Raw genomic sequence first — 26,920 nt, 5'->3', positions numbered from 1 at the left:
GTTTAGCTTTGTATACGTGTTTGTTTTCCAAAGTAAGCTGCAGACATCTTACTTTAACTTAATCGAAACCTCGTTAGGAGCTAATGTCACAGGTATTTTTTTTTCTTCATTTTTTTTAATAACTGCAGAGCAACATTAGCGTAAACAAGAAAAAATGAACATTGAAATTTGAAATTTAAATATACAGTTACTTTACAATGGATGCTTCATGAAAACAGAGTACAAATTAAATAATCAATAACAAAATTTAAGTCATTAAGTGTACATATTTGCTAGTTACCCTGGCGACTTCGCCACAAGGCGACCAGTCGTCATTTCACAGTGTTAATTGATCGATCAGTGTCCCAGAAAGTCTTCCACCAGTCGGTTGAATTCATCAGCGTACCTCAGGTGGAGATTGTGTTTACCCTCTGGCATCAGGTGTAATCTAGATTTGGAACAAAAAAAGTTGTTGTTTAAGTGTGTGTGTGTGTGTGTGTGTGTGTGTGTGTGTGTGTGTGTGTGTGTGTAGGTGAATGAGATTAAATTGTAAAGCTTATTGTCTGCTAAGGAAGAAAAGCTCTGTAAGTGCTGTCTTAACCATTTTCACCAATCAATGACCTATATCACTACTGGAAATATACTCTTATTTCTATCATGGCCCAGCCCTACATACGGATGTGTTGTATGTCGACACATACAAATGTAGACATGCAGTTAAAGAAAGCCAAACAACAATAAGTAGACCAAGATGGATTATATGTATCCATTGATGGATGGATGGATGGATACATTTGTACAGTTTTAAAGTTTCCTTAGACTTACAAATGACAATAAAAATACATTGTATGCTCATAATGTGTGTGGGTGTGTGTCTGTGTGTGTGTATGTGTGTGTGTGTGTGTGTGTGTGTGTGTGTGATCTCATCTCACCGTGATCCCTTGATGTGTTTGAGGAGGCACTGTGGGTGGAAGCTGGGCACCATGGGGTCTTTCTCTCCGTGGATGATGAGGGTTGGACAGCTGATTCGGGGCAGAAGCTCCAAGCAGATACTCCCTGACCAAATGACATTTAAGAAACATTTTTCAATCAATCATATTTTCAGCTGACTTTTATTGGAACGTAACAAAATTAAGGAGCATCTTAAATGTATCTCCGCCTCCAAGGAGGTCATGTTTTCGGCTCATGGTTGTTGGGTTATCTGTTTGTCTTTCAACAGGATTGTGTAAAAAACGACCGGCCAAGTTAGGACACTTGGTGGAAGGCTGTAGCATGGGCCAAGGAAGAAGCCAATTAATTCTGCAGTGGATACGAATCCAAGGGTGGGTACACAAATTATTTGTCGCTTTCGTTACCATTGCGAGATAGGGCTTTATTGCGGCATTCATGTCATGTCGGAATAATCAGCAAGATTTGTTCCCGACTGGGAAAATTCCCACTGCATTAACATTATGAGATAGGGCATGCCTTGGAGGATGTCTGTACTGTCCAACTGCCCTTCTACTTCTCCATATGTTCCTTGTGTATGAAAAGTAGTAGAGATCTTGTGGCAAAAATAAATATCTTCCGTCCTAAATTCCATCAGTTTTGTGTTTCTTGCGACACATCCGCTATGCAAAACACTGCAAACTCACAGTAACTATATATTATCAGAAATTTACAATCATAATCATAAAAACTTCCTTCATAATTGCCAGAGGTGTCAAATAACGAAGTACAAATACTCTGTTACCTTGCTTAAGTAGAAATTTTGGGTATCTATACATTACTGGAGTAATTATTTTACAGCAGACTTTTTACTACTACTCCTTACATTTTCACGCAATTACCTGTATTTTCTACTCTTTACATTTAAAAAATAGCCTCGTTACTCCTATTTCAGTTCGGCTTGTTTTCATTCCGGCTTGTCATCGTCCAAACCCCCCCCCCCCCACAAAAACAACCAAAAACCTATCCAGATAAATCGCGCCATCCGGATAGAGTGAATTTGATTGTGGTTGGATGAGAAGTATAAACATATACCATTCCGACACCCTATTGGTTTGTACGCGATCCATCGCACCTGCACAGACCCGGTGCTAATACGGCACCGGTGCCTTAATGACCTTTATCGACCGAATATTCGGTACCTTATTTAGGTGCTACTTAAATGCCTGCGCTTCTCTCTGATGCTCTGAAAATGGACGTTAGAGGGAACTGAAACATCGCTGCATGGGACGCTAGTTAACACTACACCTGGCAGCAGGTAACGTTAGCTAGCAGCTGGAGTAAACACGGTTACTATGACAGCTAAACGGTGTAAAAGTGTGTCTGTATTTCACTGGAGAGGATTGTCTGGTGAGACTGTAGCTGCCGTTGTCTGAAAAACACAGAAGAGATGTGTCACCTTTTTCAGCCCTTCTGAGTTTGCACATATGAGTTTAATGTAACATTATTATAGTCATTATGGCCTTTAGAAAAATGTTTTTTTTGTGGAGAAGGGGTAGTGCACTATAGGCCCCTGTGGGGCGGGCTAAGCTTTTGTCCTTAATGCCATTTTTTTCCCCTTGCATTACTTTTACTTTTATACTTTAAGTAGTTTGGAAACCAGTACTTGTACACTTTTACTTGAGTAAAAAGCTTGAGTCGATACTTCAACTTCTACAGAAGTCTTTTCAAACCCCAGTATCTATACTTGAATGAATGTGAATACTTTTGACACCTCTGATAATTGCATTATGACTATAAAGCATTTCCCTTCCATCTCTCGATTTTGTTATTTCTGATGGTTTTCAGTTTCAACTCCACTTGTGTAATGAGTCTGTAACAGCAATCTAAGTTGCCCAATTTCTTCATGGTTCATTAAACAAAACACTACCTCCTATTTTTTTGCAATCTTTTTACCCTTCATAATCAATTTCAAAATGATCCCACTCGAAAAAGCAGCCCAGCCTGCCCCCAAAATATTTTACTCTAACAGTAGCCTAACATGTCTCTTGTCTCTTTACTTTTCCTTTTCTCTCTTTCTTCAATCTTTACTTTCCATCCTCATTTAAATGTTCCTTTCTTCTGTCCCTTTTTGCATACACTGTATTTTGCATGTTATTTTCTATATGCTACCTTACGTTGAATTTTTTTAGGGAACCCAACATGTCAAGCCCCTTGAGGGTTTTCTGGGTTTCTTTTGCATGTCTTTTTTACTTATTTTGTCGTATATGTAACACTGTTGTTTTTTAAAATGTGCTAAATAAATCAAATCAAAAATGGATTCAGTACCTTCTGGTCTTTTGGCAAACTGTGTGATCCCATCCCCCCAGGCCTCCCAGGTTTTAGCAAAGACTTGTGCTCCATACACCTCCTCCATGGGCTGCCTCATCCTCGCACTCCACTTGGAGACATCACGCACCGCTATGTGTTGCCATCGACACACAACATACACAGTTAAGAAAGATGGCACCATGCACAGTTCACACAGTTTGGGACTACGTGGGCACATTACCATTGTAAAGCTTGAGGTCCTGCTGGGAAACGAAGGCATTGCTTCCCCATACAACCATCTTGCTGATCAGGTCGGGGTTCTTCGCTGCTGCGATCAGAGCGGTGATCCCTCCGTCACTCCACCCCAGCAGAGAGAACTTACCAAAGCCCAATGCCTGCCAATGAAATGGAAAATACTATTAACTAGCTTTCATTCGTCCTATTGCAAAAGTATGTGATCAAAGCACATATTTGCTTAACGCTCTGAGGTCTAAGGTCATTTTTGCATTTCTTTTTAAATTTACATTTTAAGGATATTTGCATATAACCTGATCCCCATGTCTTCCACATCAAAATGTTCAGAACAGACTCAGCTTTCTGTAATGTCAGGCCCAAATTTGTTCCAGAGCAATGTGTAAAGGGATAATTTGGCCCTACAGCTGAAAAGTTGAAGTTCGCTTTTTGAAATTTCTCAAATCTCTTGTGAACACAAACCTAAACTCAATTGTTTTGGTTCTTGAAATGAGTTTAAAAAAGTCTTGGGTTCACGATGGTAGCGTCATTTATGAATAAAATAGTATATACATCATGTATATAATGAAACATCGCTTGGTCTCGCCGGTGCGTCTTTTGTCCTCAGAGGGTTAAAGATGAATGACATCTTTTCAGAATCAGAATCATCAATCCCCTCAGGGAAATTATTATTATTTTATTATTTGTATTAAATCACAGTAAACTATGGAAAATACTGATGTGGACATTTGTGTGCACAGACTAAGCGAGAGCATAGATTTAGCAATCAGGACTATCATCAGTGTAAAAAAGAAAAACAGTGAGGATGCTATAACATGCTTCCTCTATGCAGCACATAATGGAGTGACAATCAGCCACTCAGAGCAGAGTGTAAATTAGACACTATTTGACTGTTAAAGCTTATTTTCTTAGATAAAGTACAGATCAGAGGAGGTATTTTGAGGTGGGATTTGTGCTTTAACATGTAAAGATTAATTCTGCAACAGCAAATGCTTTGATTTGCTCATTGTAAATCTATTAAGTGCATCACAAAGGACATTTCAGTGTTTTCTCTATTCTTCTGAAACCATGTATTAGCCTGTGCTTTTCATTTAGCTGATCAACAGCCGGATAAGACCTTCATAAGATCCACTGCGTCCTTTGCATCCCTCTCAAAGAAGTCAGGGGGGAAGTCTCTGTCTGGGGGGCGGGATTGTCCGTAACCACGGGGATCCCAGCCCACTACAGTGAAGCGTTCCTTATTCAGAGACTTCAGCTGAGGTCCAAAATCAGTCCAAATGCACCCTGTGGAAGGAGAGGTTTTCACAAGCTTAGAAGACATACAGTACATGTAGACCATGTGTCAAACTCAAGGCCCAGGGGCCAAATCCAGCCCCTTGCTGATTTAGATCTGGCCCGTATATCAATTTGGGTTCACAATAAATTTTGGCCCACCTATTTGTGCGCCAAACCACAAACACAGGAAAGTGTTTTTTTAAACAGCAATTATATGACATTAAAAGCAAAATATGTCAGATTTTCCGACTCTGAGACTCAGAAATCCCCCCAGAAGCAGAGTTTTTTCATATTCAGGCTGTGAAAGAGGTTGTTGTTAAAAAAAATGTATCATTGTTTTGCTTGATTTGCTAAATTCTATGATGGCTAAGGAACTCTTTTGATGACTTTTGTAGGGCTTCATCTCAACAAAAATGCGACAAAAAGCGTACAAAAATGTCGGAAAAAAGCAACAAAGTTACAAAAAAGGTGACAAATGTCTGAGAAAGCCACAAAAAAGTTGGAACAAAAACAACAAAAAATGAGGAAAAAAGCTACCAAAATGTAAAAAAAAAAAAAAGTGACACGCGGTAACAAAAGCGTGTCAATAAACTCTACATGTCTGGCCCTTGGTGTGATTCTCTTTTTCCAGTGTGGCCCTTAGTGAAAATGAGTTTGACACCCCTGATGTAGACGGACATGAGGCAGAGATACTCTGTGTGTGTGTGTGTGTGTGTGTGAGAGAGAGATCTTGTCAGAAAGACTAAGAGATGTTATTGTTGTATTTACCCAGAGCACCAGGAATCAACAGCACGGCATGTTTCCCTGTGCCTGTCTGCTCATAGTACAGATCCACTCCGTTAACATGCTGCCTGCCCGAGGCCAGCGAAGAGCTGCAGGGACACAGACAGGTAGACTGTGGCAGTAATGGTCACGGTGGTGGAAAAGAATAGAATAGCTCTGAAAAACATTTTCTTTCATTTGTCACAGCAAAATCAAATATGACAAAGATTACAGCCACATTAACACGACAACAATGTACAACATTGGTTTTAAACAGAAAAGTGATAGCAGCTTCCGTTTTAAACATTCACCTCCGAGCTGAACATGTCAACAAGGATACTTGAATAAAACATGAAGCTGCACAGACGATGACTGCTCTGATGGAGTGTCATGAAATCACAAAAATGTCACATAGGAAAATGACTCAGTTGAGAAGAAGTCTTGTGGACTTGTGCGAGATTTCGGCACGACACATCAACACTGATTTCTGCTCCACAGGGTTGTTATTTGGTCGGTTCAGCTGAGTTTTAACATTGAAAATAACGTGCCCATGCCTTATTCTAGTTAATAGAAAACGTAGAGTAGGAATAACAATTATTTTCGCTAAGAAATGTTTTTAATTTTTTTACTTTGGAGGGGAAAGCTCCTCAACATTTAAGACTATGCATGATCAATAATCACGACATCTGTTACTACTAGAACAAAGCAGTATTTTAAAGTATTTTTAAATATTTTTGGGTCGAGATGGTCCGATACCACTTTTTGCTTCCCGATACCAATTCCGATACCTGAACTTGCGCCAATACTGAGTACCGATCTGACACCAGTGTGTCATATATTTTATTATGTTTTAACAACTGTATACTACTATCCCTGTATGGATGTAATATAATTTCTATCTTTGTTGTCTGTCTGGCTCAGGTTAAACTCTTTGTGAAACATGAACAAACACAAACAATGAATGCCACAGAACTTTCTTTTATTCTCCAGTTTTACCGTCAGTTATAACGGAAAAAGAACATAAATAAACTACTTTAACATAGATTTTCTTTAGGGCTTTATTACATGGTATCAGATCGGTGCATAAACTCCAGTACGTCCCGATACCGATACCAGCATTTTAGGCAGTATACTAAAAAAAATAGAGAAAAGTGGCTCAAAAATAGAGATGTTCCGATACCGATACTGGTATTGGTATTGGAACACCTATATTTTTAAGCCATTGTTCTTAAATATTTTGAAGATTTCAAGGCATGAGGACTTGTAGAATTACCTCATTATAGTGTGAATGTTGGCATATGGTTTCAGTTTAAATAGTCATCTTTACATGACTATCTAATACTGGATAGGTAGATTTGTCCCCCTCAAAAAATATGATTGGTTTTGGGAGATTAAATCCATGTTGTCCCTTTTATTTATAGGCCTAACAGATGTTCTGTATTTTAACTGTGGGTACAAACATAATTTCCATTTTTTTAAATTATGTTTTTTAATTAAGTCCGGATTGTCAAGCATTGCCAGACTTTCTGGTCAGGTCTGGCTAGTCCACGCAGCATTCCGGGATGGGAGAAAAATGTGCTTTGGTTTATTGGCATTTCTTTAAACCAATCACAATCGTCATGGGTGGTGCTAAGCTCCATACGGAGCAACAGCGCCTCTGCAAAATAGCCTCGGGAAGGAACTTGTTTTGGTGGAACGTGTGTACGTTCAAAAGTAGTTTTAGTCGTGCAACAGAAAACTCAGATTGGACAGATAGTCTAGCTAGCTGTCTGGATTTACCCCGCAGAGATCTGAGGAGCAGTTAACCATAGTCCTCAGAAATCCACCAGAGTTTAAAATGCCAACACAAAGGAAGCCCAAGGTAACGGATATCCAGCCTAAATGAGTGAAATCCGGCGGAATTTCCAGCGGCAACGGAGCAATCCCAGAAGTAGAACGTCATGGATATAGACTAAAGTCCGGGTAACAAGCTGCCAATACTTTTTCTGTTATTTTACAGATTTATTTCTTAGAGTGCAGGAATTAAGTGTTTGACACTGAAACTTTTCTGCGTCCCGCCAATGTTTAAACAAAACCTATAGGCCCTTGACGTCGACCATGAACTTGTTGTCCTCCTGGGTCAAAATTGAAAATCTTTTCCCAACTACCACCAGTAGCCTATATTCTTGGAATTCATGGTCAACAAACCTCATTTATGTGAAATTACACCCCCTTTTTAAGTAAAAAAAAAAGCACAAATTATGAGTAATTTTGACTAATAGTTAAGATCAGAGGATGTTAATGGATAATCACAGACTAGTTTATGATCAAAGTTTAGTCAGGATACGGTTTTGAAACCATTTAAAAAAAAAATTTCAAATGCTATGAATTTGAATAAAACACCAAAACTTCAATTAAAATTGTGAGCTGATTATTGAACCAGCCGTGGTTTTTTGGGGCAATTTGGTTGAAAGAAACTAAGGCTGCACAATTAAGCGCAATATTATCCAAATCGCAATATGGACTACTGCAATACCCAAATCGCAGGAGGGAGGGGGGGGATATCGCAAGGGGAGAAAAAAAAAAAAAACACATTATAATCATTTAATTTTTTTATTTTAAAGGTCCCATGACATGGTGCTCTTTGGATGCTTTTATATAGACCTTAGTGGTCCCCTAATACTGTATCTGAAGTCTATTTTATATAGACCTTAGAGGTCCCCTAATACTGTATCTGAAGTCTCTTTCCCAAAATTCAGCCTTGGTGCAGAATTACAGCCACTAGAGCCAGTCCCACAATGAGCTTTCCTTAGGATGTGCCATTTCTATGACGTCATGAGGAGCAAGATTCCAGATCGAGTTTTCATTTTCTCAAAGGCAGAGCAGGATACCCAGGACTCGGTATCACCATTTCTAGCCACTGGGGGACCATAGGCAGGCTGGGGGAACGCATATTAATGTTAAAAAAACTCATAAAAGTGAAATTTTCATGCCATGGGACCTTTAATATTTTTCAAGGAAAATAAGAATAATGATACAAAAATAAAATTCCCTCCAATATCGTGGCTCATATCGCAATCGTAATATCAGATAAAACAATCGCAATTAGATATTTTCCTCACATCGTGCTGCCCTAAAAGAGACCTATATTTCCGAAATAAAAACATTTAAAACGGGTGAAATATGAGCCGAGGACAACAGAAGGGTGATGGTGCGCTGTCTGCCTGGACCTTAGACTGTATATTTAACAGTCTATGGCCTGGACATGCTCCGCCATCTAGTGGCTTTAGAAATCAAACTAGGCTTCAGACTAAAGAACGGGGGCAAGCATTTCCTGTTTTCTGGCGGCAGCACTCCGTGGTTAAAGTCCACATTTCAACGTGCATATAAACATGCAAATATCAAACAGAAAACAGTTACCAGTACGACTGGAATGACTCTTTCGCGACTCTCTTAATGTCAGTTCTGCATTTAAAGAACCGTCCTCCGAGTAAAAACAACGCCATTCCTCCGCGGTCCGCTCCGCGCACACCGAGCCGCACTCCTCCGCTGCCGCCTGCGGCTCTTCTTCTTTAGTGCTTAAACAAAGTCCCTAGTTTGTTTTTTCCCCCTAGGGAATCCAGGAAGCTGTAGTCCGTTTGGCACTTTCCACGTCGTCTTTATTGACAAAAGAAATTAAAGCGAAAGTACGAAAACGAACCGAAGGGCAACTGTCACGGGGAAGTTAAATAGGCTACACCCCTTGGGGAATATTTCAGTAACACTAATAGGCCTATATTTGATAGATTTTCTAATAATTTCCAGATAACTTTCCTTGACATACTTAGATGTAAAGGGTGCAGGGAGACTAGGCTAGTTTAGACTAATTTAATATTGTAAACCTAATTCTTCGCATATTTTAAGCTGTTTGTCTGTAAAATACCTGTATAAATATTACTTTTGTTTGCCAAAAATAGCACCTATATCCTATGGATGATCTGCTGGGTGTCCCACATAATCTGGCATCCGACTTGAAAGTAACTCCTGAGGTAATGTCTCCTCTTCCTCTTAAAAAACACTTTTAATCATTAACATATCACATCCTCTATTGTGTGTGCAACGCAGCCCCCACCCCCTCCTCCCACACACATACACACACGCACGCACAGACACACACACACACACACACACACACACACACACACACACACACACACACAGTGATGGTGTTTTTTTAATGTTTTCATCATTACCATATCACATGCTCTAATATGTATGCAACACACCATCCACCCCTCCTCACACACACACACACACACACACACACACACACACACGTTTAATGTGAGATGTTTGTGTTTGTTTATGAATGGGGGGGACCCGCTGCTATCTAGATGAGCTGATCAGACCTAATTTCTCTGTGGCAGGCAGCTTTTTTGTAAACGCCTCCACTCCCCTCTGCCTGTCAGCACGTCTGAGCTGTGTGCCACGCACTGAACCACACACAGGAACACAACACAAAGATGACAAAGCCGGGCTAAAAATACCTCGATGTGTTAAAGATGTAGCAGAATTTACTGGAAATGAAGTGACTGAAGTAGATGTCCACTGAGACATGATTTCAAATAAATAGTGTGTGTGTGTGAAGGAGGATCTTTAGAGATAACATTTACAAAGTCTATAAGCAATTCTCATGAGATTAAACAAAAGTCATGAAGTATGCTATCAAGCTGATTTCGAGGCCTGGTAGAGTTTTAAGCCATGCTAGCAGCAATTGTTAGTATGCCAGCTGGTCAGTCCACCACTTTGGTCCAGACTATACATCGGCAACTATTGGATGGATTTCCATGAAATCTGGTACATATATTCATGGTCCCCAGAGGATGAATAATCCCACTGACTTTGTTGATGCCCTTACTTTTCTTTAAAGATGCAGTTGATAAGCCTTTTAAAACTAACTTTCTGTCATATTTGCTGAAACTGACCCTATGTTCCAGTAGAACTACATGAAGACGGTAATAAAAAAAAAATCCGACTCCTCCGGCCCCACCTCCAGCCTGTAGTCCGATTTGCAAAAATCCACGGCTCCCTGTTCGGATGCACCAATCAAGGCCAGGAGGGGTGTCTAACTGCGTGTCAATCACTGTTCATGCACATGCATTCATTCTCCCTTGTGGGGGGAGGGGCTTAGGAGACCGCTTTGGGCTTCAGCGGAAAGGGGGGAGGGACTGAGAAGTTGTTGATGTTCACATTTTTTTGGCTAAGTCCTGGATCTTCACAATCCACCAACAGGTTGACATTTTAGTTTTGGAGTAAAATACAGTGACAGCTTTCAGGTTGATTGCTTTGACTTTGGTGATCCCCTGACCCTTTCCTCTGGAGCCACCGTGGTGGTTTGCTTAGTGGCCGGTTCACTCTTTAACTAAACTTATAGGGAATAATTATGCGCTGATCAAAGTTTTCACTAATTCATTTACTGATTTTAATAAATCTACAACATGGTTAACATTTGGTTTAATGGAAATACAGTATCTAAATTTCAACTGAGAACTGGACACCATGTTTAAGCTCGTAAAATGATGGTCACAAATCTCAAGTATTTCTCTATAAAATAAAATGTTCATCAATAAATGTTAAAGTTTGGATGTGATTGCCTATACAATCATCCCCTCAACTTTCATTGCATTTTGAAATGTTGCTAAAACCTGATTGGCGCACAAAAAAGTGTATCACATGGCTGGCTCAGTTGGTAGAGCAGGCGCACGTACAGTATATAGAGGTTTACTCCTCAGCGCAGCGGCTGCAGGTTCAACCCCGACCTGCGGCCCTGGTCATTCCTCCTCTCTCTCCCCTTTCATGTCTTCATCTGTCCCGTGAAAATAAAGGCCTAAAAATGCCTCCCAAAAAATAAATAAAAAGTGTATCACCTTTTTTTCAACCTCTTCCCGCCCATGGATGTATAGCATAAGTTTCCACCCACTTCAAACCAGCAAGGAGAGCACAGACATAATGAAACATATAGAACATCTTTCAAAGAGAAAACAGAAACGGAACTTTTGCAGAACATTGTTTGTTCATGTAGGACACATCGACCACAAGCTGCTTTTGGAAAGTGTTTTTCACAGTTCTAAGACAACTCATATATGTACCTGAGGAATATTATCTAAATTGAGATCTATTGCAAGTGGCATGTTTTTTGAGCCTCGTCAGAAGGGCTCCTTGTACGGTATTACACCACAGCAGATAGTGGCATGCATGTCGGATCTGGTCTCATCTGTCCTCTGGCCCTCAACCATCTTTGTCTGCCTGGTATGTGCCTATGGACGGTGCCGTGACCCGACTCCTTGTCTAAATATAAATACCCAAGCAGCGCTGCTAGGGTCACATTACGTCATCCCAAGCAGCACACTCTCAATCAAGTAGCACTCGGTGCATGAGCTCTGAAGGCGCCGAAAGGCTTTATGATATCCTGGGTCATTAGGGGCGGCTCGAAAACGATTGGACGCAGTAACAACGAGTGAGAGGGCCTGACCGGCGGCGCTAATCACTCCTGGGACACTACATGATACACAACTTAAAAAAAAAAAAAAAAAAAATCCCTAGGGTGTCCTTTGTGGGGCACTACATGATACACAACTTTCTTTTTCTTTTAATCCCTAGTGTGTCCTTTGTGTGCTTTCCTCGAGACGTTTCGCTGACATGGGTAATGGAATAAATAAGGTACGGTATGAAATCTCTACCTGAAAAGGATTCAAAAAAACATTCAAACATGAATCACCTTGTTGTACTTTCACAGCCTCTTCTTCCTTCCTTTGACACAATTTCTAATGTTCTTTAGATCCTGCCTGATCTGTATCTCGGAAACATCAAAGGTAAGATGTCCTGCCTTTTGTCGAGTAAAACAATTGATTTATTATCTGGATAAAGTAGCAGAGTATGTTTCAGTTCCTCATACGGAGGGGCATGTGGTGAGATTCTACACTGAGCTCAGTTTCTATAGAGTGAAGAGGTCACAGTGTCGAGCAGAATGATTGAAGTATATTTTGATGATTGGAAAAAAAAAACTATTACACTGTGTTTTTGCCTCTGTGTGTGCGTGGGGGGGTTGGTGTGTTACTCTCTGTCGGCAGCTGGAGGAAACAAATTATTTTGAGGGCTGCTGAGTTGAGGGTTGGTGTGGGAGGGGATGCCCCGCGGCATGGGGGTGTCCCTGGTATAAACTGTATTCCACATCTTTCCATAAAGCAGCAAATGCAATCATTAGGTGCAATCACATGCTTTTTTATTTTATTTTTTATATTAAAAAAAACAATCGGTGCACACGTGTAATGGTGATTGCAGAGGAAATGTCTTAAAACGTGTATCACTTTTTGTAAACATGACATGTTCAGGGAACCACTGCTAAATAGGAAATCTGACATGTTTCATGTTATCAAGGCCTTCTTTTGTACCCACTTTGCTCTTGTCTTTATACAGTAACAAGTGTGAGCAAGTACGAAAGACTTTTACAGTGTAAGAAGACCCCTGACCTGTCCTCCAAAGGAACAACAGTAGCTACAGAAGCAGTAAAGTCTAGGGAAAAAAGAGTTTAAAGGCACAATGAGTAGGATTTACTAAAAATCTGTGTATAGACTGATACAAAAATAATCCCTGTCAATCATCACTGACGGTCCCAGAAGTGTGTGGCACTGTCTTTATCTGTTGCCTAAGCTGTCACAAATATTTATCTCATGACCAACACACTTGTGGACTATGACCTTCAAGTCACTGGCAGACAGTGTAAATTGTTTTTGTGTCTAAGTGACTGATGGGAACAGCAATCTTTGACATTGGTCCAGTATTAAGTGAGACCACTGCAGTCAGCAGTGGCAAAACAAGCAATGGAAGTTAATGGGGCCATTGTGCAGCTTGTATTTACCTTCACAAAAGTGCTTGTTTTGCCACTGACAAGGCTCAGATTAATATTCTTTTTTTTAATTAAAGATCATTTTTTAGGACATTTTTAGACAGCTGAATTTGACAGGACAGCTGAAGACATGAAAGGGGAGAGAGAGGGGGGGAATGACATTCAGCAAAGGGCCGCAGGTCGGAGTCAAAACCGGGCCCGCTGTGTTGAGGAGTAAACCTCTATATATGGGCGCCCGCTCAACCAAGTGAGCTATCCTGGCACCCTCAGATTAATATTTTAAGTGTCTGACAACATTATGGAAAGGATTTCTAAGGAGGTCGATCTTTCTGTTAAAGAATACCATACTTTTTTTTTAAAACATAAAATCATCTGCGAGATTTCGTTCGCTGAAGCCACCAGACTCCATGTAAATTAACAGTAGTGGGCCAAATTGACGATGCACATTTGCTCCATAGTGTCACATCGCAGCTTGGTCTGTGGCTGCCGGTTACAGCGTTCGCGCCTAATACTGGATCACTTTCAAATATTGTCGTTCCTATCAGCTACCCTGGAAATCCAGAGTTCTCACGAGAACACAATTTGACTTTGCTCAGCGAGTCACTCTGGCAATGAGCAACGATGCTCATTAACTATGCCCTTGGAGCCGAGTTGCACCAATCACATCGGTGTATCTGATATAGGCGGGCCAGAGGCGAGCTAAACAGATGACAACAGCGCTGTGACTTTGAAGTCTGGAATCAGTCAGTAAACATTGGTTGGAGTGTTATCCAATTGTGTGCAGTGATATTTTCAAATGCATTCTTGGTGCCGCCCCTCGAGTTGGGCCATTTTCATTACCCATTGCCAGACCCCTAATCTTTCGGATTTGGGTCTGGATTTCCAGGCTACCTATCAGTCACTTACACACCAAAACATAGGAAAATGGGGTCCAGTTTGATAAAAACAAAAACGAAATTACCCTTTAAGGATTTATATTGAGTATTAAGTACATATATTTATTTTCCAATGTATATCGAATGTATGTCTTACAGTTTATACAAACTCATGTTGTGTGATATTTGGGTTAGTTGAGTTGATTTGTGTGGCAGGAGGGCTCAGCACACACTCATCTTGGTCTTGTATGGGTGGCATCAGCATCCTGCAAACTTGCAAAGCATGAGAAAATCGTGCTCAAGGCACATCTGTCCAAGGTAGAAAACATTTGGCTTCCTTTTGAAGAACAAAATTTGATTAGAACAATTACTGATTCTTGCTTCTGGGACAAGCTGTTGGACTGTTTTAGAAACATTGGTTTTCCGGTTTTTCTTTCAGTTCAAAACAAGAGCAAAACCTAAGGCCACATTTGCTTGGGAGACATTAGAGGAGGGGGGGTTTGTTGTTGGGCAGAAAATGCTTAATTTAGGTTGGACTTTACATGGGGTGATTTGTGATCGGATGGAAAGGAATATTTGTTGACGATTGATTTTCTTTGCGTTCCGCAGATGCCCGAGACAGGGAGCTGTTGGCGCAGCACAACATCACCCACATTCTATCCATCCATGACACAGCTGCACCCATCCTGGAGGTGAACTGTCGTCTCTGCGTCTTATATCGGCCTGTGTGACACCCCTGACCCCAACATTAATCCGACCGTAAAGTACACAACCTCGCCTAAACTCACCAGGGCAGTTTTTCCCACCTCAGCGCCCCTGTTACTCATTCTGAAAGTTTTTAAAAGTTGGCAGCAGACCTGAGATGCCACTCTCAGTCTTTTGTCTTTTTTTCTGATTAGATCTTCATTAGGGCTCCAGCTAACAAATACTTTCTATTAATCTGTCAGTTCATTTTCCAATTGCTTAGTCTGAAAAATGTCTCAATTTCCTAAAACTTACTTGAACCTGAAGCTGAAACCCATACATTTCTTAGCGTTTTATGCTTAAAAAACTGACTTAAACATTTATCACAATGTCAATTTTCTATCTATTTCCTCTGAGGTATTGTCTTCAGCAGTCTATTAATAATATGTGGCCATTGTTGTTGCATTTTGAAAGGATAAATATGAAGAAAAGAGGGTGTAAAGTAACATAATTTAGACAAAAGTCAGATTTTTACCAAAGGCTGTTGAAATAGACCACTTCAACTGGTGTGACAGTCAGATGTCCTTTTTTTTTCTTCCAATTTTGCACAGAAAGTTCTTTTTTCAGTCACAAGAGCTGGAATTCACCAGGTTTCACTAAATAAGCAGTGTTCTGATTGACTTCAATATTGTGTGGGATCCCGGTGGATTTTTGAAAATTTGTATGCCATTTTCAGTCTGTGATGCAGCTGTGATGCAGATGCAAGCCCTCAAACTGGTAGATGTTTTTCACACAAGATGCTTTTAGCTCAGCAGCTTGAAGTTCATAAAGTCTTGAAAGTGCAACTGCATAAAAAAAAAAAAGGATTCTTTTTTTTTCTCATCTGTGTACGTGAGCATATGAGTGTGAGAAGAAGAGAAAGAGGTGATTCTACTGTGAGAACCTGGTAGTTTGAAAGTAGAAAATTGCTCTCACTGATTTCCATTCGGCAACAGATGTAAGAATACATCGTCCGCAAAATGTGCAAGATCTGTTTTTGGAGGAATAAAGTTGAAATTAGAGACATTATCCCCTCAGAATAATAGCTAATGATCTGATTTGAAATTGAATTGAATTGTCATGATATTTGAGTTTTGAGATTTGATATTTCATTCTCTCTCTGTCTGCGTTTGACTCGTTTTTGACAATCTTGATCTTCAGTGTCCGCTTTCACAACTTTCATCTTTTCTTGTTGAAAGCGAGCATGAAAAGTGCTCATGAGATTTCTGTACACTTTCTCCATCCATGCTAGTATGTTTCATAGAACTCTGAAGAGAAACAGCAACTTGTATTACAGTATCACTACCCAAACTGGTCAACCACCAAAACAAAGATTTTGGGCTTGGAATGATGTCTGACTCGCTGAACTGTGCTGCCCTTCATTCAGCAGCTCTTTAATCCCAGCTGCTGTGCAAATCTTTGATCTTGATTGTTGGATCGTTCTCTCACATTTATACGAATGACGCAACGTTTTGAACTCTGACATAAGAATGACTCAGGTCTGTTTTTACCAGTGTAGCCCAAATGGCCAGATGGGATGGTGTATTTGCATACCTAACAGTCAAAACTGCTGACTGATTGATTTCTTGGAAGACAGCGTCATGGTTTCTGAGAGAGGAAGGTAGAATTTGCAACCACCAAGTCTCTGAATACCCTTTACTGTACAGTTTGTGGCTCAAATTAACATGCCACAAAATAAAATGACTGGTTTTATGCAACTTGCATTTTGCAAGTAAAGAAAATTCATTTCTGAACTTATCCATATCCACTTGCATGCACACTGTTTGGGAGTTTATTCGTGCTTTCTGTCTGCCTGGGTTTGATTTTACAAACACTGTATCATGGTCATGATGAGTTTTAAGAGCGATGTTGCAAAGATATAAGAAGATATCTCAGCATTTGTTTGCATAACGTGACTTTGACTGTCAATAATTACAATTTTCACAACACGAGAGTTACATTCTCTGTCAATATGTGCCGAATCTGAATCAGAAAAGGGTTTATTCACACAGTAAGTGACACCTAGGTGGAATTTGCCTTGGTGATTGGTGCATACACACACACACACACTAACATATTAAACTTTGATAAGAAATAAATAATAAATACAGAAACAAAGATATACAAAATAGCTGTCCAGCACAAGAAAAACAAGGCTGAATGGGTTGAGTGCAGAGTGCAAAAGATATATACTATGTGCATGTGTGTTAGTCTTTAGGCGTGTGTGTATGAGACTGTGTTTAAGTATGTGCACGCTAACCTGTCTGGAGCACTTCCAGAGCTCGGTGTGTCCCAGAGGGCTCAGGGGTTTTTGCGGCGGTGCAGTCATAACGGGACAAGGTAGTTTCTGTCCACTGTACGGTATGTTCCATCAGCTGCCAGGTGCACAGTACAAAAACACACACACACACACACACACACACACACACACACACACACACACACACACACACACAGGCGAATATCGTTATGTCGTGACCTACCATAACAGCAGGGTCAGAGGGGCAAAGTTTCAGGGGCCGCCCCGTACACCGAGACACAGGAAGTGTGTTAGACCCGGTGTTCGAACAGATGACCTGACAGAATGAAAACCCTTTTTACATTTTGTTAAATGTTGCACTTTCATTAATTTACTGGCTTTATCTGCAGAAAATACACTCTATTGTGTCACTTTAGTCAAAACTTCTCCCCTCTATTTTCCTCCAGGACATGACGTACCTGTGTATATCTGCTGCTGACCACTCTAAGCAAAACCTGTGAGTACTTATATGAGATATATATATACACAGTATGTATGTATAGGTCCACTTCTTTTGAAAGGTCCTCAATATTGGATCTGATGTATCTACCATCTGTTGATCTGTGGCATTGTGTAAATAACAAGAAACTAAAAGTCCAACAAATGTTTTACCCACAGCATTACAAACATGTTATTATATGTATATGAAAGCATTTTTAATAAAAGTATTCTTATTCAGGATGTTCATTTGAAAAGAATCACATACACAGTGCCATTACTGATTGAGTACTGTAAACCAAAAGTTTACAATTATCAATAAATCATACAATCCACAGTGTCTTCTGGTTGGAGGGTAGGGCATGTTCAGCAGTTAATATTTGATGTAATAAAATAAAAAAACAGAATACAAAAATCAGTACTTTCGCAAGTTGAATTATGTGGAATTGATTGATTGATAGATGCATTAAATAATCTGGGCCGAGCCCTCGGTTGTGTTTTCACTAAAATGATTTCACAAGAAGGAGCTCATGACTTTGATGAACTGTGCTGTATGTAATGTATTTTGTTTTGTGGATTTGATTTGCAAATAAATGAATAAAACATAAAAAAAATGACTAATACAAGTCTGTATTATCAGGATGTTTAAATCCATTTTAATCCAGTGTGTTTATTCTGATAATTTGACCAGGATTCAGTTCTTCAGAGACAGCATCATGTTTATCCACGAGTCCCGACTGAAAGGAGAGGGTTGCCTCGTTCACTGGTGAGTGAAAATAAATCATAAAGAATACTAAAAATCCTTATTCATGTACTTAATCTTAAACAAATTAAATGCTAAAACAATAATTCAATTTGATTGCTCAAACAGGATTTAAAGGGATTAAATATATTATTTAATCCCAATATATTCCTTGCATGTCTTGTCTGAATTGTTAATGCATAGTGCTCTCCATTTATATTTTGATTTAAAGATCATAAAATCATAATATTCTTTACATCAGAATTAATGGTACGAAACTGGTTGCATTTGCATACGAGGATGTTGAGAGGAAGACGCACACATATTCAGATTTAGTTGGTTTTGGTTCATTATGATGAGCATTTGCCTCGAGGTAGATAGATAGATAGATAGATAGATAGATAGATACTTTATTCATCCCAAGGGATATTTTAGCCATCCAGTAGCTTATACAAACATAACACAACAAACACACATACACACACATATATCTCACATACATAAAAATCACTCACAGAAATTTAAATAGTTAACAATTTGTGAAGTGATTACAAAGGTCTGGTATGGACTGACCATGTGATGAAATGACTATGATAGGGTGCTATGATAGAGCGTGTGCAATGGTGGTAGTGCAAAAGTGAACAGTGCAGTTACTGAACAGTGCAATAGCTTATTATTAAATATTAACAGAACAATATATAACAGGGAATACGTTATAAGATGTAGACGTTATGACCACAGTCCAGATTGTGTAGGAGGGCTAATATAGCCTTTATTTTAATATAGACAGTCAGGTGTACAGTAGACAGAAGTGATATAATGGTGATATAATGGTAGGAGCTGAGAGAGACAGGCTCATGCTGAAATGTCAATTTCCCCCCTTTGTGTTGTATTGAAGAGTTGGATGGCCCTGGGGACAGAAGTCTGCAACTGAACATGCTTTTCTCTTTAGGTGATTACTGACTGGATGTCTTCATATGTTATTGACCCAATTCTCCTTTTTCAACCACATCACTGTGACCAAACAACAACACTTGGGTTAATGCTCTCATAGTAAATGTCAGCACCTTTAATCTTTTCTCATATCAAACAGGACAAAATCAAGCATTTAACCACAGCAGAGTTTCACTTCTTTGTACACTAAAGAAGGGAATCTGTCAAGGGCGTAGGTTTTGTTTTAACATGCGGGGGGACATTATAACCAGAGGGGCAAGGGGGTCTTCCCCATAAAAGTTTGAGTGTCAAACACTTAATTTCCTGCATTCCAGTGAACTTTTATTGCAACAATTTGTGCCTTTTCTGCATCAATTTATGGTTCAAATGTCTTTATTGATGTAAAGGAAATTATTGTTCAAAACTTTCTGTATATTTGAAACATCACACGTGTTTTGGGATGTTTTGTTTTTGGAATCATGTACATCTCAACAACATATCTATTAGAGAATGAGACCTTGTTAAAGCTCCAAAGTTTAAATCTGTATAAAAGGCATGACAGTCAAATTCACAAGAAAACACATCTTTATTTTTCCCGGTCATGTTGTGTTCTTTAACGGCCCCAATGTAGCACAAGTACACTGTAAGAAACAAATCCGGAGAAAAACGGATAATGTCCTGGCAGAATATTACCAGTAGCCTACCTTTTCTGTTAATCCCAAAACAGAAGATTCTGTAGATGTACAGTATATCCTTGGTACCTTTAACAGACATTTCTGTTTATCCAAAAATCAAAATACGGAAAAACATGAAAAATGATTACAGAATATTCCTTCATAGGATTAGGGTTAGTTTATTGGCCCTTATTTCTAACAGTGTAGACACAGTTATTGTTTTCTATACATGTTTTGAGCCCCCTGAATGGTTATTTGTACCTCTTTTGGGGAGTGGCTTGTCATTTATATTTTTTGAGGGGGACAAATCTACATCTGCTAAAAAAAAAATGTGTGTGTGTGTTCACATGTGTGTTCATATTTACATTAGATGGAATGTGAATATGTGTTGATTACTACACCTGGCATCAAGCTGTGATGCTGTGTGCTCTCAGTGTGGCAGGAGTGTCCCGCAGTGTGACTCTGGTGGTGGCTTACATCATGACGGTGACGGGTCGCGGCTGGGTGGAGTCTCTGGCGGCGGTGAGGGCCGCGCGGCCGTGTGCGGGGCCCAACCTGGGCTTCCTCCGGCAGCTGGAGGAGTTTGAGAACACAGAACTGACAGAAGTGAGTGACACCCCGCTGATCTCAATATAAAGTTATGATCATTAAGATTTCATTTCGTTTGTCTATTTTTTTCCAGCAGTAGTCATTCAATGTATTTCTGTAATGACCTAGAAGCAGAGTGGGGGGTTTTCTGGTACAACTTACTCTATATCAATGACGTTGGTGCTGCCGGAAATTCTGCTGGATGTCCCTCAATTCGGCCGGATGTCCGTCACCTTCTTCTTCCTTTGTGTTGGCGTTCTAAACTCCGGTGGATTTGTGAGGACTATGGTTAACTGCTCCTCAGATCTCTGCAGGGTAAATCCAGACAGCTAGCTAGACTATCTGTCCAATCTGAGTTTTCTGTTGCACGACTAAAACTACTTTTGAACGTACACATGTTCCACCAAAACAAGTTCCTTCCCGAGGCAATTTTGCAGCGGCACCTTTGCTCCGTGCGGAGCTCAGCGCCGCCCAAAACTATTGTGATTGGTTTAAAGAAATGCCAATAAACCAGAGCACGTTTCTCTCCCATCCCGGAATGCTGTGTGGACTAGCCAGACCCTCCTCTGCAGTGCTGTGGAGGAAGGTCTGGCAATGCGAGACTAGGCACAACTTCACATACTTCCAAGGTGCATGGAGAGGGGAAAGAGGTCTAAATAGGTCAAATCTCCAGCAACACTTAATACAATACATTATTGAACAACTTTGGCCTGTGGAATTCATCAGGGTTTCTGTAGTTGACTTCCTATATGTTAGTTTTAGTTGTTACTGGCAGAGTCCGCCATTCCTACGTGGGATTCAAATTGTGTATCCATGCACAAGGGATTAAAAGGGAAATAGTCTGGATCAACGGAAGTACGTTTCCAGGATAATTGTGTAACATCCCGTGGGTGGCTCACACGCTGGATGTCCCTCACCTTCCGCTCTCTGTGTGTTGCATTCTCAAACTCTGTTAGGTTCAGGAAACAACAACAAACTTAGATCTAACAAGCTACACGCTGAAAATGGCAAGTTTTGACGAAAATTTGGATCGTACAACAAGGCAGGCCTGCTTGGTTCTTTTAGGGAATTATTGTAAAGATTTACAAAGAATATGTTTACGGCATTTACTATCTAACTGGGATGTTTGGGGACTGATTGGTGGAATTGCTGTGGATGAACGCAATTGATGTTTAACCATGTATCCAGTTAATTGAAATAGCTCACCTTACTGTATTGCATGAACGTATGTGGCATTTTCTTTTTGCTGGATGCAAATGTTCCACCAAAACTAGTTCCTTCCTAAGACTATTTTGCAGAAGCACCGTTGCTGTGTCTGGAGCATAGCGCCACCCAAGACGATTAAAGAAATGCAAACAACCCAGAGCGTTTTTTTCTCCTATCCTTGAATGTATGTCTGCTATAGCCAGAGCTTACTCCACAGCACTTTGGAGACAGGTCTGGCAGTGCGAGACTAAAAGAGAAATGATGCAAACATGCATTGGACTTTTTTTTAAGAGTTCAGTATGACTGTGTCGACATTGTTGACTGCTTCCTAGATTAAAACTAATTAAAAATGTGACGTGATGAAGGCTCTTGGCCAGTGGTTTGTTCAGGTGCTCTGTATTGCTCACAGACAGAGTAGCTGCTTGAAGAGAAACTCAACACCAGGATGAAAAGCAGTTATTACCCTCTGTGGTTGAAAGTTTCAAGCCTGTGCCACTTCTTTCTTCATTTTTTTTTCAAGATGATTATTTTGTTGCTTTTTTTATTTGAAAGTAAAGCGGCAGACAGGAAGTGGTGGGAGAGAAGGTCCGCGGTTGGAATTGAACCGTGGACGTTGCGGTCACAGTACGTGGCATGCGTTGTAACCATTCGGCTAACAGGGTGCCACCGCCTGTTTCACATGTACAGTACAACACCACACACCTCCTGGATTCACCCAGTTTTGGTCAGAAGTGTGCGCTGTAACAGCATCTGTAAACACACCCGACAGTGATGTCACTGTGCGCCGTCACCGAGGAGTACACTTCTACGTCACAGCAGCAAGGTGAGAAGCTAAAGCTACTCACTAGATGTGACGTGAGCAACCTGTCTGAAAGTTGTAAATCTTCTGGTAGCTGTGCCCTCCCTTGACTGTATGCCTCACGTCCCCCCAATTGCCTGCGACAGAAAGTCGCGTGGTTATGACACAATCGTTAGCCTATTTTTACAAAAACTGCTGCTACAGGGCCATAAAGTGAGACACAAGGTAATGAAGCCTTTTATACATTGTCGTGTTTCTTTAGAAATAAACAATGGACAAATAGAGTCTTTAAACGCTTCAGATGTAAAGTTATTCGCTGTCAAAGTGATGCCAAAATGAATGGGAGTCAATGGAATGCTAGCGGAAGGTGATGGCTTGTTAGCCTCAGAATCTTCCCATAGGAGGTACGCTCCTACGATTCGGGGTGTTATTTTGTGTCTCTTGTGCTTCCACATGCATACAAACTTGGAAAAAAAACATCCATGCAGTTTTGAGTGAGATGCGGTTTCTGAATATCTCCTGCCTTAAGTCTCCGGGTGAGCTGTTCAAAATCTGCATGGCTTTCTACGTCACTAGCCAAAACGAGGGGCCTAGGTGGCTTACCGTTAGCTAGCTCGTTCTCAATGGCAAAACACTGCTACAACACACACAAATTCACCCTAATCTACAAAATAAATTGTATAGAACTACTTACATGTCCCTGTTCTGCAGGTATTCCACGCAAAGTTGGAAGTGCGCCCTCGTTTAGAAGGAGTCTCCCGGCAAATCCTGCCTTGTACAGGCCGAAGTTGGAGAAACAGCTAGCTAGCTCATGTAATCCTTACCTAGCTACTGAGCATGTGCGACTGACAACAAAGATGTTACAGAAGTTGAGATGTCTCACTCTGTGGCTAAAACAGATAGCTCAACACAAAGGGTGAAAAGAGGAGCTGCAGCAATGTGCAGTAAAACAAAAAGATGGTGTTTTTTGAAAATGAAACCATGTAAACCTATTCTGGTACAATTTCAAATTACAATTATGAACCTGAAAATGAGCATAATATGGCTACTTTAAAGTTAACAACTGTTACAAACAACAGTGTAAATCTCACTGGTATCTCTTTATCTATAAGGCTCTTGTTGGAAAACTTTATACTACTTTACATAGGGTTGGGCATCGAGAACTGATTCCTACATGGAATCGTTTAAAAAATTACAATTCCAGTAGAATCGTTTCTTTATTGGAATTGTTTGGAATCTTTTGGAGGATTTGGTTTCAAATCTGATCATGGGTTGCAAATTTAACATGCGCAAGTTTTGGTTTCCGTAGCGGCCAGGCGCTTGCTGTGTTGCAGCCTTGGAGCACAGTAAGCAGCGCTCTAGTGTGGCTTTATTTTACATTGAAAAAGCCCGGTAAAACTGCAACCCACCTTTGAATCAAAATAAAACTTTCCTCTTATTTGTGAAATAAGCATGTGTCCCGTTTCAACTCCACTCCTCAAAGAATCGGAATCAAGAATCGATAAGAACCGGAATCGAAAAGAAGAATCGCAATTGGAATCAGAATCGTTAAAGTCCAAACGATGGCCAACCATAACCCTACAGAACTTCTCTGTTTCTCAGAAGGGCATTATCAGACTCGCTCTGCTGACTGGCTTTAGCTTTCTGTTCCAAGAGCTCAGTCTGAATTTGGAAAAACACCTGACTCAGTGCACCTGACTCATAGAACAAATTACAACACTTCCTTAAAAATCAACTCACTTGTGCCTTTTGGACAATTTAGAAATTTGGTTGTAAACCTGCAAACTTTTACTTTTAATTGCTTTAGATAATTGTACTCTCTTTTGCATCCTTATCATTCTAATTTATTTAGCAAATAATTTTTCAATTCAAAAAGTCTTTCCAGTTTGCTTATGATGGTGTCCCTTCTTTTCTGTGTTGTAAATCAGGGCTGCCCCTCAATGATCTCTCGAGTTTATATAAAGGTTGAATGAGTAAATGATTGTCGGCTTGGGAAAGTTACAAAAATGGTCAGATGAAAAGGGGGACTTGGGAGGGTGTTTCAGACGCTGTTTGACGATCTGACGAGCAAGTCATTTTAAGCCTAACTAGTCCCGCATTACCAGACCTTCCTCCACAGCACAGGTTTATTGGCATTTCTTTAAACCAATCACAATCGTCTTGGGCGGTGCTAAGCGCCGGACAGAGCCACTGTGCCTCTGCAAAATAGCCTCGGGAAGGAACTTGTTTTGGTGGAACAAGTGTACGTTCAGAAGTTGTTTTAGTCGCGCAACAGAAAATCTGCAAAGATCTAAGGAGCAGTTAACCATAGTCCTCATAAATCCACCAGAGATTAGAATTCCAACACAAAGAAAGCGGAAGGTGACGGATATCCGGGCGAAAAGAGGGGACATCCCACTGCACCGGAACAATCCTGGAAGTGGAACGTCGTGGTTATAGACTGGAAGCCTACTGACCCATGAAACACACTTACCCTTACCTTTGACAGTACCAGTTACCAGTAACAAATGGTGTTGCCTAAAACAACTAGGACTGAAATCCAACTTGAACTACCCTCCTATTTGTCTTTATTTCCTGTCACACCCTCCATCGCTTTGATTCTGTCTCAGCTGTCATCTATTCATCTGACTCACTTTTACACTCCTCACCCCCGCAGTATCAGTCCTGGTGGAAGGAACGGTATGGGAAGAACTCGTTCAACGATGACGAGGAGATTGAAAACCTTTTAACTCGGAAATCCAACAGCGACAGCAGCAGCAATAGCATAACAACCAGCATCACACCTGAGCTGGGCACAAGTGGCACCTGAAAGAAATGTCTTCTAAGAGTCTCGTCTTTCCTGAAATCAAGCAGCTGAAGGACTGCTATTATTATCATTATTAGAATTATTCTCAGCTGTTTTTCTTCATCGTCAACCCTGCGGAGTAAAGCTACAGCAGGAACCTGTTCTGTATCCATATTACCTTGAGTCTCATGTTTGCAGAAAGGCTGAGGAGTCATGTGGTGGTGGTGGTGGGGGGGATTTTTTTATGCCATTATCTCAGCCCCTCCCTCGTCATGTCATGTCCTCGCCTCTAACTGTCAAAAACACATGCAAGGGCAGTCAAGCGTGACACCAAGGAAATATGTACATACAGTCCACAGTGTGATCACACATTTAGCAGCATTCCCTCCCCCGGTTAGTTATGTTATGTTGTGTTGACTTGAAATATGAGTATTACTTTTTGTAGACCGTGTGGAGGCTGAAGAATACTGTATCAGTATCCAGTAAAACAGTATCAGAAGCAGTATTTATTTATAACTCTGTTTTATTCCTTAATATGTATTTTTGTTTGTGTTGTAAAAATGTGTTCATGGTCTAAATTAGACTCTCAATTATGACATCTTGTGGAGTTAATGATTGACAACTACATTTCTGCTCCAGATGATATAGGCATTTACACATGAATTTGCATTTTATTTAATAAAATCCATTAATTGAGTTTGAATTTTATTTGATAGGGATGAAGCAATTCAACATAGTTCCATCAAAGGGCATGCAAACGAGAGAGAGAGAGAGAGAGAGAGAGAGAGAGAGAGAGAGAGAGAGAGAGAGATTATGGCTAACTTTCAACTTTTCATCAAGTGAATATTTATTTATCTATTTAAAGCAGTGGTTACTAACCTGGAGGCTGGAACCCCAATAAGAATCGGGAAGGCATAAAACATGTTAAAACCAATTTCTGCAACACAAATTAAAGCATAATTTGAGACATTTCAGGCCTTTTACAAAATATTAAAATAAAACAAGAGTCTTTGGTGGAACTGGGCAGTGGTGGAAGACATATTTAGATCCTTTACTTAAGTAAAAGTAGCAACATAGAATATAAAAATACTCCATTACAAGTAAACATCCTGATGCATTGTGTGAGCAGAATTTGAAAGTTGGTTTGATGTGGTATTTTAACTACTTGATATTCTGTGATGTAGTTTAATCTATACAACATTCATTATATTTTTTTAAATTGATCATTAACTTTTTTTTTCTTCTTAATATTAGGGTTATTGTTATAACACATTTTATTTGTTTTGGATCTAGTTCTCTACTAAAAAAATGGTATCTTTTAAAACTTGAGTGTATGTGTGTGTGTGTGTGTGTGTGCCCAAAGGCAGTGGTACAATATTAATAGTAAGTGCTTAATTTACTTAAATACTGTTATTAATTACAATTTGGAGTTAGGAATCTCTCTCTAGAACTACTATTTTATAGGATATTTCACTACTTTTCAGAGGGA

At 40.1% G+C, this 26,920-nt stretch overlaps 2 protein-coding genes across 2 annotated transcripts; one reads left to right on the top strand and one right to left on the bottom strand.

The window, feature by feature from the left end:
* Window positions 1-332: 332 nt before the first annotated feature.
* bphl (biphenyl hydrolase like) lies at window positions 333-9,208 on the bottom strand. The gene is made up of 7 exons (XM_028587912.1): window positions 8,905-9,208; window positions 5,512-5,615; window positions 4,586-4,752; window positions 3,458-3,611; window positions 3,235-3,366; window positions 912-1,035; window positions 333-427 (listed from the first exon to the last, which is right to left on the bottom strand). Exons 1-7 carry the CDS (start codon window positions 8,988-8,990, stop codon window positions 337-339), a joined length of 858 nt encoding a protein of 285 aa, XP_028443713.1. The 5' UTR covers window positions 8,991-9,208; the 3' UTR covers window positions 333-336.
* On the top strand, window positions 9,116-25,936 carry LOC114561808 (dual specificity protein phosphatase 22-B). Its single transcript, XM_028587913.1, has 9 exons — window positions 9,116-9,170; window positions 9,441-9,512; window positions 12,124-12,183; window positions 12,302-12,335; window positions 14,854-14,936; window positions 17,674-17,723; window positions 18,396-18,470; window positions 20,488-20,659; window positions 25,303-25,936. Exons 2-9 carry the CDS (start codon window positions 9,453-9,455, stop codon window positions 25,453-25,455), a joined length of 687 nt encoding a protein of 228 aa, XP_028443714.1. The 5' UTR covers window positions 9,116-9,170; window positions 9,441-9,452; the 3' UTR covers window positions 25,456-25,936.
* Window positions 25,937-26,920: the final 984 nt, after the last annotated feature.

Source organism: Perca flavescens, chromosome 9 (assembly GCF_004354835.1).
Source record: "Perca flavescens isolate YP-PL-M2 chromosome 9, PFLA_1.0, whole genome shotgun sequence".
NCBI lineage: Eukaryota > Metazoa > Chordata > Actinopteri > Perciformes > Percidae > Perca > Perca flavescens.
Note: the sequence above shows the minus strand (reverse complement) of the source record. Positions and strands in the feature narration are given on the sequence as shown.

What these genes read in the sequence shown, in the direction of transcription:
- bphl (XM_028587912.1), bottom strand. Translation starts at nt 8,990, where the DNA reads ATGGCGTTGTTTTTACTCGGAGGACGGTTCTTTAAATGCAGAACTGAC. An exon ending in GTTTGCCAAAAGACCAGAAG is followed by an intron (nt 1,036 to 3,234) that starts GTACTGAATCCA and finishes TCATTTGGTCAG; the next exon opens with GGAGTATCTGCTTGGAGCTT. An exon ending in AAACACATCAAGGGATCACG is followed by an intron (nt 428 to 911) that starts GTGAGATGAGAT and finishes TTCCAAATCTAG; the next exon opens with ATTACACCTGATGCCAGAGG.
- LOC114561808 (XM_028587913.1), top strand. Translation starts at nt 9,453, where the DNA reads ATGGATGATCTGCTGGGTGTCCCACATAATCTGGCATCCGACTTGAAA. An exon ending in CAGCTGCACCCATCCTGGAG is followed by an intron (nt 14,937 to 17,673) that starts GTGAACTGTCGT and finishes ATTTTCCTCCAG; the next exon opens with GACATGACGTACCTGTGTAT. An exon ending in AGAACACAGAACTGACAGAA is followed by an intron (nt 20,660 to 25,302) that starts GTGAGTGACACC and finishes TCACCCCCGCAG; the next exon opens with TATCAGTCCTGGTGGAAGGA.